The sequence below is a fragment of the Carcharodon carcharias genome, chromosome 21 (genome assembly GCF_017639515.1).
Source record: "Carcharodon carcharias isolate sCarCar2 chromosome 21, sCarCar2.pri, whole genome shotgun sequence".
Lineage (NCBI taxonomy): Eukaryota > Metazoa > Chordata > Chondrichthyes > Lamniformes > Lamnidae > Carcharodon > Carcharodon carcharias.
In genome coordinates this window covers 81,890,735-81,905,764 of record NC_054487.1, presented here as the reverse complement: position 1 = coordinate 81,905,764, position 15,030 = coordinate 81,890,735, and the positions used below count along the sequence as shown (strand labels likewise).

Sequence of the window (15,030 nt, the reverse complement as noted above, 5' to 3'; positions counted from 1 at the left end):
CTCCAGTTCCTGCCACAAAATCTGTTCCCTAGTCATCGACTGCATCCCTTTCCCAGGAAACTGTCTGAGGCTGAACCAGAACACTGCAATCTTGGCGCTCTACTTGATTCCGAGCTGAACTTTCAACCCCATATCCTCTCAGTCACCAAGACCACCTCGGTAGCATCACCCAACTCCATCCCCTACTCAGCATATCTGCTGCTGAAATCCTTATCCATGCCTTTTCTATATCTAGACTTAACTATCCCAACCTGCCCCTAGCCAGACTTCCAGCTTGCTCCCTTTGGAAACGTCAGCTGATCCAAAACTCTGCTAGTTGCACCCAAGCTCACAGCAGGATCCACTCCCCCGTCACCCCACTGCTCACTAACCTTCATTGGCTCCTGGTGGTGCAATGCTTCAATTTTAAAATTCTCCAAGAGTTCAAATCCCTTCAAAGACTTGCCCCCCACCTTCCTCCTGTACCACCCCAAACCCCACCCCCTCCACCCCCATCTCTATAAACTCCTCCAGCACTAGAACACTCAGAAGTCTTGGCACTCCTCAATTCCGGCCCTTTACGCATCCCCAATTTTCCTTACACCTTCATTGGGCCTTAAGCTCCGGAATTCCCTCCCTCCCACCCCCTTTAAGGTGCTACCTGGTTACTTGTTCTAATATTATGTGATTCAGTGTCAAATTTGGTTTGATGATGCTCCCATAAAATGCCTTGGGAAGTTTTACTTTGTTAAAGGCGCTATACAAATGCAAGTTGGCGTGGCATAAGAAATATCCGGTATAAATTTCCTCCTGTCCTGCTTGTAGCTATTCCTACCAGGTATGTCACACTTCTCTGCCTTGCTCCATCCTCACACATCCAGTGTAGCTCGTCTGCAACTGCTCTGTGACATCCATCATCCAACTACCCCTAGTTAAACCCCTCCTTCTGCTGCTCCACTTTGTCCTCTAGAGAAGATCTCTGTAGTTTTCCAGCTGTGATCAAATGGCCCAAATGCTGACATTTACCTTTCTGGATGTCACTTTTTAAGGGTTCTTTTCGCTCTTGCTATTTCAAGCACCTCTTCATTTGCCTTATGGCCTAGAGATAGAAATTTTAGCACATGTCTGAGCATCCACATTTCAAAGGTCCCTATTTTCTTCCACAGATCTCTACTTATTGTCCAGGTTTGCAATCGTTTATTTGCCCCAGTGTATGAGATCGACAGTTTAATTTGCCTTTTCGATGATTCCTGCTGTTGAAACACCGGCGATTTGAATAGCTGTTCACAGAGTGCTTGTTATTTCCCTGAAACAGGTGTCCAGTGATCCATCTGAGCCACTGACTGTCACACAGCCAGTTCAATCCACCCAGACCACACAACAGACACAGACGCCAATACAGATGCCAGCACAGACACCAGCACAGACAAGCTGCCTGGGGAGAGGCAAAATGGCAAAATATTTGACTCCAGATGAAATGACATCGAAAGATTACTACTTTGATTCTTACGCTCATTTTGGCATCCATGAGGTAAAGTTTCAACCTCTCCTGTAATGAAGCAGGGTTTCAGTGCCTGATTAGGACGATCATTGTATGAACATTCATAAAGGTCACCCACTCATCTAATTCGTACACAGATTTTCTGCCATTTGCTTTGTGGCCTGGTGACATTAATCATTTTTAATTTGGTGGAGAGGCAGATTTAATTTTCCACTCAGACATGTAATTGTTAACCATTCTGAAACAGTTGAAAATCCATCTTTGGGCTTTAGTAGAGAAAGTTAAAAGTATCAGGAAACGGGGGCGGCTGTGATGTTGCAATTCCCTCTCCTCGTTGATCAGTCCTGCACCACTAACCAGCCCCGCATAGATAACCTGGCCAACGTTGCTAATCAGCCCGACACCTCTAACCAGCCCGGTATAGCTAACCAGGCCAGCATTGCTAACCAGCTTGGCATCACTAACCAGCCCAACATTGCTAAACAGCCTGGCATTGCTAACCAGCCTGACATCACTAACCAGACTAGTAATCCAGAGACCCGGGGTAATGCTCTGAGGACCTGGGTTCAAATCCCACCACAACAGATGGTGAAATTTGAATTCAATAAAAATCTGGAATTAAAAGTCTAACGATGACCATTAAACCATTGTCGATTGTCATAAAAACCCATCTGGGACACTAATGTCCTTTAGGGAAGGAAATCTGCTGCCCTTACCTGGTCTGGCCTACATGTGACTCCAGACACACAGCAATGTGGTTGACTCTTAAATGCTCTCTAAACAAGAGCAATAGAGATGGGCAATAAATGCTGCCCTAGTCAGCAATGCCCACATCCCATGAATGAATTTTAAAAATCACTAACCAGCCCGGCATCACTAAGCAGCCTGGCATCAATAAACAGCACAACATTACCAACCAGACTGGCATCACCAACCAGCCTGACATCAGTAACCAGCTCAGCGACACTAACCAGCCCAACACTGCTAACCAGACCAGCACTGCTAACCAGCCCAACATCACTAACCAGCCAACATCATTAACCAGCCTGGCATCGCTAACCAGCATGGCATAACTAACCAGCCCAGCATCACTAACCAGCCTGACATCACTTAGCAGCCTGGCATCACTAACAAGCCCAAAATTACTAACCAGCCCGACATCACTAACCAGCCCAGCATTACTAACCAGGCCAACATTACTAACCAGCTCCAGTGATTGACTGCATCAACTAACAGAAGTATTTTTGCTCAAGATGGAACATAGCCATTATCTTACCGGACTAGTTAAATTAATGATCCGCAGAAACAGGGCAAATAAAATCCTGTTAATTAAATAAATAAATCTGGAATTTTAAAAAATGGTGATTATGAATATACCAAATTGTCATAAACCCACCTGGTTCACTAATGTCCTTTAGGGAAGGAAATCTGCCGTCCTTACCTGGTCTGGCCTACATGTGACTCCAGACCCACAGCGATGTGGTTGACTCTTAACTGCCCCTCTGAAATGGCCTGGCAAGGCACTCAGTTATATGTTTGGGCAACAAACACTGGCCTTGTTAACGACACGCACATGAATGAATAAAAGATATTAGTCATCACACAAATTCTCTTAAGAGCTTCCACTGATAAACAGTCCAGATTTTTGAGCTTTCAATGGCCTCTCATTTATAAGGATTTGTAAAATTACTAATACCAAATGGATTGGTGCATCAGTAGTTCATTTACAAGTCTGTGATAGATAGGTGTCATGAAGCAGTGTACAAGTGAGCAGGGACGAGAGAGCAGAGTGTGGAGGTGGAGGATGTGAGGGGGAGGGTATGAGGGGAATGGTGCGAGGTGGAAGGTGTGAGGGGGAGTGAGGGGGAGACAGTGTGACGGGGAGAGTGTGAGGAGCAGGATGTGAGGGGCAGAGTGTGAGGGGCAGGGTATTGAGGGGTGTGTGAGGGAGAGAGTGTGAGAAGGAGGGTGCGAGGGGGAGGGTGCGAGGGGGAGGGTGTGAGGCGAGAGTGTGAGGTGAGGGTGCGAGGGGGAGGGTGTGAGGGGGAGGGTACGAGGGGGAGGATGTGAGGGGGAGGGTGCGAGGGGGAGGGTGTGAGGGGGAGGGTGTGAGGTGAGAGTGTGAGGCGAGGGTGCGAAGGGGAGGGTGTGAGGGGGAGGGTACGAGGGGGAGGATGTGAGGGGGAGGGTTCAAAGGGGAGAGTGTGAGGGGGAGGGTGTGAGGGGGAGGGTACGAGGGGGAGGGTACAAGGGGGAGGGTGTGAGGGGGAGGGTGCGAGGGGGAGGGTGCGAGGGGGAGGGTGCGAGGGGGAGGGTGCGAGGGGGAGGGTGCGGGGGAGGGGGCGAGGGGGGTCGGTGCAAGGGGCAGGGTGTGAGGGGCGAGGAGGAGGGTGCGAAGGGGAGGGTGTGAGGGGGAGGGTACAAGGGGGAGGGTGCGAGGGGGAAGGTGCGAGGGGGAGGGTACGAGGGGGAGGATGTGAGGGGGAGGGTGCGAGGGGGAGGGTGCGAGGGGGAGGGTGTGAGGCGAGAGTGTGAGGCGAGGGTGCGAGGGGGAGGGTACGAGGGGGAGGGTGTGAGGCGAGAGTGTGAGGCGAGGGTGTGAGGGGGAGGGTGCGAGGGGGAGGGTACGAGGGGGAGGATGTGAGGGGGAGGGTGCGAGGGGGAGGGTGCGAGGGGGAGGGTGCGAGGGGGAGGATGTGAGGGGGAGGGTGCGAGGGGGAGGGTGCGAGGGGGAGGGGGAAGGTAGGAGGGGGAGGGTGTGAGGTGGAGGATGCGAGGGGGAGGATGTGAGGGGGAGGATGCGAGGGGGTCGGTGCAAGGGGCAGGGTGTGAGGGGCGAGGGGGAGGGTGCGAGGGGGAGGGTGCGAGGGGGAGGGTGCGAGGGGGAGGGTGCGAGGGGGAGGGTGCGAGGGGGAGGGTATGAGGGGGAGGGTGCGAGGGGGAGGGTGAGAGGGGAGGGTGCGAGGGGGAGGGTGCGAGGGGGAGGGTGCGAGGGGGAGGATGTGAGGGGGAGGGTGCGAGGGGGAGGGTGGGAGGGGGAGGGTGTGAGGGGGAGGGTGCGAGGGGGAGGGTGCGAGGGGGAGGATGTGAGGGGGAGGGTGTGAGGGGGAGGGTGTGAGGCGAGAGTGTGAGGCGAGGGTGCGAGGGGGAGGGTGCAGGGGAGGGTACGAGGGGGAGGATGTGAGGGGGAGGATGCGAAGGGGAGGGTGTGAGGGGGAGGGTATGAGGGGGAGGGTGCGAGGGGGAGGGTGAGAGGGGAGGGTGCGAGGGGGGTCGGTGCAAGGGGCAGGGTGTGAGGGGCGAGGGGGAGGGTGTGAGGGGGAGGATGTGAGGGGGAGGATGCGAAGGGGAGGGTGTGAGGGGGAGGGTATGAGGGGGAGGGTGTGAGGGGGAGGGTGCGAGGGGGAGGGTGCGAGGGGGGTCGGTGCAAGGGGCAGGGTGTGAGGGGCGAGGGGGAGGGTGCGAGGGGGAGGGTGCGGGGGAGGGTGCGAGGGGGAGGGTGCGAGGGGGGTCGGTGCAAGGGGCAGGGTGTGAGGGGCGAGGGGGAGGGTGCGAGGGGGAGGGTGCGAGGGGGAGGGGGAAGGTAGGAGGGGGAGGGTGTGAGGTGGAGGGTGTGAGGGGGAGGGTGCGAGTTGGAGGGTGCGAGGGGTAGGATGTGAGGGGGAGGGTGCGAGGGGGTCGGTGCAAGGGGCAGGGTGTGAGGGGCGAGGGGGAGGGTGCGAGGGGGAGGGTGCGAGTGGGAGGGTGCGAGGGGGAGGGTGTGAGGGGGAGGGTGCGAGGGGGAGGGTGTGAGGGGGAGGATGCGAAGGGGAGGGTGTGAGGGGGAGGGTATGAGGGGGAGGGTGCGAGGGGGAGGGTGCGAGGGGGGTCGGTGCAAGGGGCAGGGTGTGAGGGGCGAGGGGGAGGGTACAAGGGGGAGGGTGCGAGGGGGAGGGTGCGAGGGGGAGGGTGCGAGGGGGAGGGTGCGAGGGGGGTCGGTACAAGGGGCAGGGTGTGAGGGGCGAATGGGAGGGTGCGAGGGGGAGGGTGCGAGGGGGAGGGTGCGAGGGGGAGGGTGCGAGGGGGAGGGTGCGAGGGGGAGGGGGAGGGTGTGAGGTGGAGGGTGTGAGGGGGAGGGTGCGACTTGGAGGGTGCGAGGGGGAGGATGTGAGGGGGAGGATGCGAGGGGGTCGGTGCAAGGGGCAGGGTGTGAGGGGCGAGGGGGAGGGTGCGAGGGGGAAGGTGCGAGGGGGAGGGTGTGAGGGGGAGGGTGTGAGGGGGAGGGTGCGAGGGGGAGGGTGCGAGGGGGAGGGTGCGAGGGGGAGGGTGTGAGGGGGAGGGTGCGAGGGGGAGGGTGTGAGGGGGAGGGTGCGAGGGGGAGGGTGTGAGGGGGAGGGTGCGAGAGGTGAGGGTGTGAGGGGGAGGGTGTGAGGGGGAGGGTGCGAGAGGCGAGGGTGTGAGGGGGAGGGTGCGAGGGGTGAGGGTGTGAGGGGGAGGGTGCGAGGGGGAGGGTAGGAGGGGGAGGGTGTGAGGATATAGGTCTTTGATCAGAATTAATTTAAATGCAAGAATGGCAAATTGAACGGTGCATCTTTTCCCTCGGGATCTTTCTGACCTTAAAACAAATTTTCGGGGAGATAACAAGATCTTTATAGTCGATAATGTTTAGCTATTTATACTGTTTATACATATGGAGGAGAAACACACTTTGATCAACTGAATTTGATGTGTTGTGTTCATTCCCATTTCAATCAAATATGAGTGCTTGACTCATCTAACGCTAAAAGGAAGCTGGGAGCTGTTTCCTGCCAGGTGATTTGCCCTTTGTCTGCTGCTTCTTGAACTTTTTTTTTGTCTCTCTGAGGGACAGCCAGGGATCTGCTGCAGTGTTAGATGTGTGTACAGGGAGTTTTGTCCTGTTCAAATTTATTAAAATAACCCAGCTTTGTTTAAACTTCAATAAAATGAACTGTTGTGGACTTCAGTGACTTGGAGATGATGATATCTGTGTAGGAAGTCGCATCCACTGAGTGTGATTGACACATCGCCGCCTCACTTTCCATCATTTATTCTGCATCTTCAAGATTTATGTATTAGATTCATTGGATGAAGTTCTTTAAATGGATGTCATTAAGATTGTTGGATGATGTGATTAGACAGCCTTGGCTAACAGAGAGAGTTTTTACTCTTAGATTTGTATGTCGACTATGGGCAGGAAAAATATATTATAATTTTACAGAGGCAACATATAGCATTTTCTTTACAAACAGATAATATACTGAGGCTAAAATGTAACCCTTACCAAAATAATACATAGGCCCCCTAGCATCCCTCAATCCCAAAATTGCCAAAGGTAAAAGCAGAGTATCTTGGAAACTGGAAATCAGAAATAAGAACAGAGAACGCTGGAAATATTCAGCAGGTTTGGCAGTGTCTGAGGAGAGAGAAACAGAGTTAACGTTTCAGGTTAATGAACCGGAAGATGTGAGGGGACGAATGGCTTTAAGGAAGAACAGAGCCAGGAAACAGGAGCAAAGAACCAAAAGAGGCTCAAATTCAGCCCGAGCAGTTCCCTTAATGATGGTAATAAATCCCTTCCTGAGAGCAGTCGGCAGAGCAACCTGGGGTTTCAGATGATGATGTGAAGTATCTAGCTTCCCTGTGACTTACGTGACATCATCTGAAAACTGTGAATAGGCCATTGCCTGATAATCATTCACAGCTGACTATTTGTTTCCAGTTTAAGGTGTGTTTAAAAATGGCTGGGCAGTGTCTAAAGGGGCACTATCTTCATTGAACTATCACCTGCTTTTGCCTTGCACCATGGTCACTTTTGCCATTTAACCTCTTGCCCTCCGCACACCCCCCCACCTCCAGCAGCACCCCTCCCCCCGCCCCCCACCATCCCCCACCTCCCCATCATGGACCTCTCCCTTTTGTCTGAATTACCTAACTATTCAGCATTATGTGTGATCTAAATGTGACACATCAAAGAGTCCATTATACATGATGGCAGTGCAAGTGTTCAGTTGATAATGGATAATGTTGCTCCAAATGCTACTCTAGACAATCTGTGCATGCACACTGCTCCCAGCTCAGTCCATCACCAGTCAACTCAGCAAAGCAGAAGATTGAACAGTACACGTGATGTTCGGTGCTAATAGCTGACTCTGCCTGCACTAAAATGTACCTGGAGCTGAGTTTGAAAGAAGGAACACATTACTAATGGAGAGAGTCAATTCTTGCCAAGCCATTCTAACCGAAGCTGACAGTAAGCGACCCTGGAGGGAAGTGAGTTCTTTGTGTATTATGGGTTAGATCATGACCCTTTGCATACTTAACTCTAACTTTCATTTTGTAAGTGAAAGGCTTGACTTGAACAGAAGATGTAATTCAAACAAGCCCAATGACAGTCAGAGCATAGAAGAGGACAAGATGACAGTAACAGAATAAGAAAGAACCCAGGTTTTATCAAAATACTGAGTTCAAAGTGGCTAATACTCAGATCCCTGGCTCCCATGTCTCCTTCCGATACTGCCTCCAATGTCTTGGTAGTCACTCAATACTCAAGGCCCGGTCTGGCCAGTACGCTATACTGTTGGATTGTGACAGAATATTCTATGGGCAGTGTTGTTATTGGGTGATGTTGAGCATGAGTCCACTAGGAGTCTTTCAAAAGCAAAATACTGTGGATGCTGAAAATCTGAAACTAAAACAAAAATAGCTGGAAAAACTCAGCAGGTCTGACAGCATCAGCAGAGAGCAATACAGTTAACGTTTCTAGTCCGAATGACTCTTCATTAGAACTAAGGAAAAATAGAAACATGGTGAAATATAGGCTGGGTGAGGGGGGTAGGACAGGTAGAGCAGGATAGAGGGTCAGTGATAGGTGGAGGCAAAGAAGAGATTGCCAAAGATGTCATAGACAAAAGGACAAAGGGGTGTCCATTAACACAAAATAGAAGACCTAGAATTGGTATAGATTTAAGAACCAGAATTTAGTTTCTGTGATTGGTATCAGGGATTTAGTGGAAAGCTAAACAACAGAATGGTAACTGTCCAAGGACAGTCCACCAGGGGAGAAATATAACATAAAACACAGCCATGACACTAACCCTACAATAAACCTCCCACTAACCCTACAACAACCCCACACTAACCCTAAAACAACCCCCACACTAACCCTACAACAACCCCACACTAACCCTAAAACAACTCCCACACTAACCCTACAACAAACCCCACACTAACCCTCACAACAAACCCCACACTAACCCTCACAACAACCCCAGTATTAGGATTGCCAACTCTGACTTGACATTGTCCTGGAGATGTTGTCCCGATCTCCCAGGTCCAGCCGCTGAACCCAGTCAAACAGCTGTTTTTATCCTTCATCTTCATTTCTTGTGTAACTAATAAAAGAAAGTGGTTACATTTTAAAGAGCACCTATTTTTTTAAATGCTCCTATGTTTTCTTTTTCAAGGTTTTTCAGATAGCAGTGCCCGGAGGAGATGCCTTTAATTCCTGGAGATGACTCCAGGGCAGTTCTGGAGGGTTGGCAAATCTGCCCACAATAACCCCACAACAACACCCTCCCCTCCCCCTCCCTCTCCCCCACCCCCACACCTCACCCCCCCACCCACTGACAACAAATTCTTCAGTGAACCAGTTGTGGGTTAATCCATCTCTGTACAGATTGATCCCTGAACAGCTCAGCCCTTGCAGCAGAGTCTCTACGTTTTACACAGGATGACTGGACTATCTGACTGTGGCGTTTACACAGTGCTGCTGTCCAGCACGCAATTTACCTCATTAAAGTTGGGTGGATTAACGAGTGTGGTCCCAATGCCTAACTTGGAAGCAAATACATCATAAATGAACAGTGTTTTCTCTGCTACAGGAAACAGTCGTTTGGGCTTTTTCCAGTGTCATGCTAGACCGAACAATGATTGGGCCCGGAACATTGGTTCAATTTTCTTTCTCCTCCATAGCTCGAGGCACTGAGGCCAATTACCATATTCTCACTGCTGCCCATCACAGATAAATGACTGAATTTGGCCCTTTTGTGACCTGTATGGATTTAGCACATCTTTCTGTCCAAGTGTTTCTCATTTGGTTCATTGTAAATCCCATTGTTGCTATAAACTCTGCTTCTCTGTGGATCTGCAACTGCTCCCAGCAATCTACTTGTATAGATAGTACTGGAACAATGAAGTTAGGCTCTAGGGAAAGTGAGGTGATTCAGTGACATATACTTTGCCAACTTTGCTATTTCACTTCAAGGTGAACCACACAAAGTTGAAGAAAACCATTCCTCAAAGTGGCAACAGCAGTGATAGAACCAGACCACAGGCAGACCTTCAGGTTATAGTGTATCTTGTGCAGACGTATGCGTTACGCTGTTTCTCGCTGTCCCTTGTTGTGGTGGAGGCAGGTTTCAATTGAGGTATTAAAGAGCGAATTGAATTATTATCTGAAAAGGAAGAATGTGCAGGGTTACAGGGAACCCTGAGGTGGAGGAGTGGCACCAGGTGAATTGCTTCTTCAGGGACCCAGCACAGACATGATGGGATGAATGGCCTCCTGTGCTGTAACCTTTCTCTGCTTCTATATTCAGGTTATATTGTATCTCATTCAGATGTTCGGGTTACACTGTATCTTGCTCATGTGTTTGGGATGTACTCATGCAGATATTCAGGTTAGGTTGCATCAACTGAACAAATGCTGCAATGCACTGTGCTGGAAGCAATCAGTTGTTAATGGCAGGGCAGTGCTGTTAATGCTGATTCTTGCATCTGTCTACAATACAACAGAGAATGGCATTGAACTGGTGGTAATGGAGAAGCCAGGAGTGCCCGTAGAATTGTTACAGCTTCATTAGAGATTATACTTTTGCTTTTAAGTATTTCATCTCCTGGTTGAAACCAAATCAGGGGGGAGGGTTGGGGGTGGGGGGGGGGAGCAGTTGAAATGAATCTAGGTGGCAACGCACACCGGCCCCATCCCGACCACACTCCAAAAGACCATAAGACATAGGAGCAAAAATTAGGCCATTCGGCCCATCGAGTCTGCTCCTCCATTCAATCATGGCTGATAAGTTTCTCAAGCTCATTCTCCCGCCTTCTCCCCGTAACCTTTGCTCCCCTTACCAATCAAGAACCTATCTTGACCTCAATGACCTGGACTCCACAGCCTTCTGTGGCAATGAATTCCATAGATTCACCATTCTCTGGCTAAAGAAGTTTCTCCTCATCTCTGTTCTAAAAGGTCTTCCCTTTATTCTGAGGCTGTGCCCTCGGGTCCTAGTCTCTCCTACTAGTGGAAACATCTTCCCCATGTCCACTCTATCCAGGCCTTTCAGTGTTCTGTAAGTTTCAATCAGATCCCTCCTCATCCTTCTAAACTCCATCGAGTATAGACCCAGAGTCCTCAAACGTTCCTCATATGTTAAGCTTTTCATTCCTGGGATCATTCTTGTGAACCTCCTCTGGACCCTCTCCAGGGCCAGAACATCCTTCATGAGATACAGGGCCCAAAATTGCTCACAATATTCTAAATGTGGTCTGACCAGAGCCTTATAAAGCCTCAGCAGCACATCCCTGCTTTTATGTTCTAGTCCTCTCGAAATAATTGCCAACATTGCATTTGCTTTCCTAACTACTGACTCAACCTGCAACTTAACCTCAAGAGAATCCTGGACTAGGACCCCCAAGTCCCTTTGCACTCCAGATTTCTGAATTCTCTCCCCATTTAGAAAATAGTCTATGCCTCTATTCTTACTACCAAAGTGCATGATCTCACACTTCCCCACATTGTATTCCATCTGCCACTTCCTTGCCCATTCTCCTAACCTGTCCAAATCCTTCTGCAGCCTCCCCGCCTCCTCAATACAACCTGACCCTCCACCTATCTTTGTATCATCTGCAAACTTAGCCAGGATGCCCTCAGTTCCTTCATCTAGATCATTAATGTATAAAGTAAAAAGTTGTGGTCCCAGCACTGAACCCTGCGGAACTCCACTAGTCACCAGCCGCCATCCTGAGAAGGACCCCCTTATCCCCACTCTCTGCCTCCTGCCAGACAGTCAATCTTCTATCCATGCTAGTACCTTGCCTCTAACACCATGGGTTCTTATCTTACTGAGCAACATCCTGTGCGACACCTTGTCAAAGGCCTTTTGGAAGTCCAAGTAGATAACACCCATTGGCTCTCCTTTGTCTAACCTACTCGTTACCTCCTCAAAGAATTCTAACAGATTTGTCAGGCATGACCTCCCCTTGATGAAACCATGCTGATTTTGCCCTATTTTACCATGCACTTCCAAGTATTCTGAAATCTCACCCTTAATAATGGACTCTAAAATCTTACCAACAGCTGAGGTCAGGCTAATTGGCCTGTAACTTCCCATCTTTTGCCTCACTCCCTTCTTAAACAGGGGGGTTACATTAGCGATTTTCCAGTCCTCTGGGACTCTCCCTGAATCCAGTGATTCCTGAAAGATCACCACTAACGCCTCCACTATCTCTTCAGCTATCTCCTTCAGAACTCTGGGGTGTAATCCATCTGGTCCTGGTGATTTATCCACCTTCAGACCTTTCAGTTTTCCTAGCACCTTCTCCTTGGTAATGGCGACTATACTCATCTCTGCCCCCCGACTCTCTTAAACTTTGGGGATGTTACTCGTGTCTTCCACCGTGAAGACTGACGCAAAGTACCTATTCAGTTCCTCCACCATTTCTTTGTTCCCCACTACTACTTCTCCAGTGTCATTTTCCAACGGCCCAATGTCCACTTTTTTTCTCTCTCTTACCCTTTATATATCAAAAAAAACTCTTGCAATCTTCTTTTATATTACTGGCTAGTTTACCCTCATATTCAATCTTCACCCTCCTTATTTCTTTTTTAGTTGTCCTCTGTTGGTCTTTGTAGGCTTCCCAATCCCCTGGTTTCCCACTGCTCTTCACCACATTGTATGCTTTCTCTTTAGCTTTTATGCTGTCCCTGACTTCCCTTGTCAGCCATGGTTGCCTCGTCCTCCCTTTACTATGCTTCCTCTTCCTAGGGATGAATTTTTGCTGTGTCTCCCAAATTACTCCCAGAAACTCCTGCCATTGCTGTTCCACTGTCTTTCCTGCTAGGCTCATCTCCCAGTCAATTCTGGCCAGCTGCTCTCCCATGCCTCTGTAGTTGCCTTTATTCAACTGTAATACCGTTACATCCGATTCCAGCTTTTTCCTCTCAAATTGCAGGGTAAATTCTATCATATTATGGTCACTTCCTCCTAAGGGTTCCTTCACCTTAAGCTCCCTTATCAAATCTGCCTCATTACACATCACTAAATCTAGAATTGCCTGTTCCCTAGTGGGCTCTACCACAAGCTTCTCCAAAAAGCCATCTCGTAGACATTCCACAAATTCCTTTTCTTGGGATCCACTACCAACCTAATTTTCCCAGTCTACCCATATATTGAAATCCCACATGATCAATGTAACCTTACCTTTCTTACACGCCTTTTCTTTTGTTCTTTTGTCTGTGACATCTTTTGATTATCTGCTCCTATCACTGCTTGCTTGTTCCCACCACACCACCCCCTTCCACTTCTCTCCCCCCACCCACCCACCTTAAACCAGTTTATATTTCACCCCTCTCCTTGGATTCACCCAGTTCTGTTGAAGGGTCATGAGGACTCGAAACGTCAACTCTTTTCTTCTCCGCCGATGCTGCCAGACCTGCTGAGTTTTTCCAGGTAATTCTGTTTTTGTTTTGGATTTCCAGCATCTGCAGTTTTTTGTTTTTATCTCTTTGTTTAATTGACTGCCACTCCTCTTCAAGGAATGCCTACCTTGAAGAAGTTTTGTTCCTCTCTGCGACAAGATTTCCATATCTCTCTTTTGCCTTGTTCACCTTCATTGCTTTCCATTTCTCTCCTGGTGTATGACAAGGTGTTTACTAAAACCCGCTTTCACAGCCATATCTCCTTTCTCAGTGAAACCATCCATTCTTAATTAGCACATTCGTTTAGATAATATCACCAACTTCAACACCTCTGTGTTCTTTTGTTCTTTTGTCTGTGACATATTTTGATTATCTGCTCCTATCACTGCTTGCTTGTCCCCACAACCACAGCACACCCCTCCACTTCTCTCCCCCCACCCAACCCCCCACCACCCCCGCACAACCACCCCCCCAACCACCCACCTTAAACCAGCTCATATTTCACCCCTCTTCTTGGATTCACCCAGTTCTGTTGAAGGGTCATGAGGACTTGAAACTTCAACTCTTTTCTTCTCCGCCGATGCTGCCAGACCTGCTGAGTTTTTCCAGGTAATTCTGTTTTTGTTTTGGATTTCCAGCATCCACAGTTTTTTGTTTTTACCTTTTCTATTTCCTGGTGTATCTTGTGCCCCACATCCTGACTACTGTTCGGAAGCCTGTAGATAACTCCCATTATGGTTGTTTTGCCTTTGTGGTTCCTCAACTCTACCCACACAGATTCTACATCATCTGACCCTACGTCATTTCTTGCTATCGATTTAATTTCATTTCTTACTAACAAAGCAACCCCACCCCCTCTGCCAAGCTGCCTATCTTTTTGATAGGATGTATATCCTTGGATATTTAGCTCCCAGTCCTGATCCCCTTGCAGCCATGTCTCCGTGACGCCCATCACATCATACCTGCCAATTTCAATCTGCGCCACAAGCTCATTTACCTTATTTCGTATACTGCATGCATTCAGATACAACACCTTCAGTCCTGTATTTCCCATCCCCTTTCTCATTGTCGTCCCTTTATCTGGTGTGCTTAATGTTAGATTCCTAGCCCTTTCCAAACACTCTGTCCTATTTTCTGTTCTGGAGACTTTAATAGCCTCTCCTGGGCTCTCCTGTCTTTTCAGTTTTTTCATAATTTTCCATGAAGTTGAATCCACCCCCCTACACGCTAGCCTGCTGCTTTGTTTCCCATTAGTCATACTTCCTGAAGTCTTACCCTCCCCCACCAACCCCCCCCCCCCCCCCCCCCCCCCCCCCCCCAACTTTCTAGTTTAAAGTCCTGTTGACCACCCTATTTACCCTTTTCGCTAGAACATTGGTCCCAGATCGGTTCAGGTGGAGACCGTCCCAATGGTACAGTTCCCTCCTGTTCCAATACTGATGCCAGTGCCCCACAAAATGGGGCACCATTTCCCACACCACTCCTTTAGCCACATGTTTACTTCCCTTATTCTCATGTCCCTATGCCAATTTGCATGTGGCTCGGGTAGTAATCTGGAGATTATAACCCTTGAGGACCTGTTCTTTAATTTAGTTCCTAGTTTCTGATAATCCCCAAACAGGTCCTCTTTCCTAGTCTTACCTTTGTTATTTGTCCCGATGTGGACCACAACAACTGGATCCTCCCCTCCCTCTCCAATATCCTTTCAAGCCGGTCAGAGATGTCCCTCACCCTGGCACCGGGCAGGCAACATACCATGCGGGACTCTCGATCCTGCTTACAAAGGATGCTATCAATTCCCCTAATTATAGAATTCCCTACAACTACCACTTGTCTTTTTGCTCCCCCCTCTTGA

General features: G+C 49.5%; 1 protein-coding gene across 1 annotated transcript in view; it reads left to right on the top strand.

The window, feature by feature from the left end:
• Nucleotides 1–1,414: 1,414 nt before the first annotated feature.
• Nucleotides 1,415–15,030, top strand: part of prmt8b (protein arginine methyltransferase 8b) — a 38,672-nt gene continuing 25,056 nt past the window's right edge. Inside the window, exon 1 of the mRNA XM_041216172.1 lies at nt 1,415–1,510. Within this exon, the coding sequence (XP_041072106.1) occupies nt 1,430–1,510 (81 nt within the window). The 5' untranslated portion in view covers nt 1,415–1,429. The remainder of the gene's footprint in view (nt 1,511–15,030) is intronic.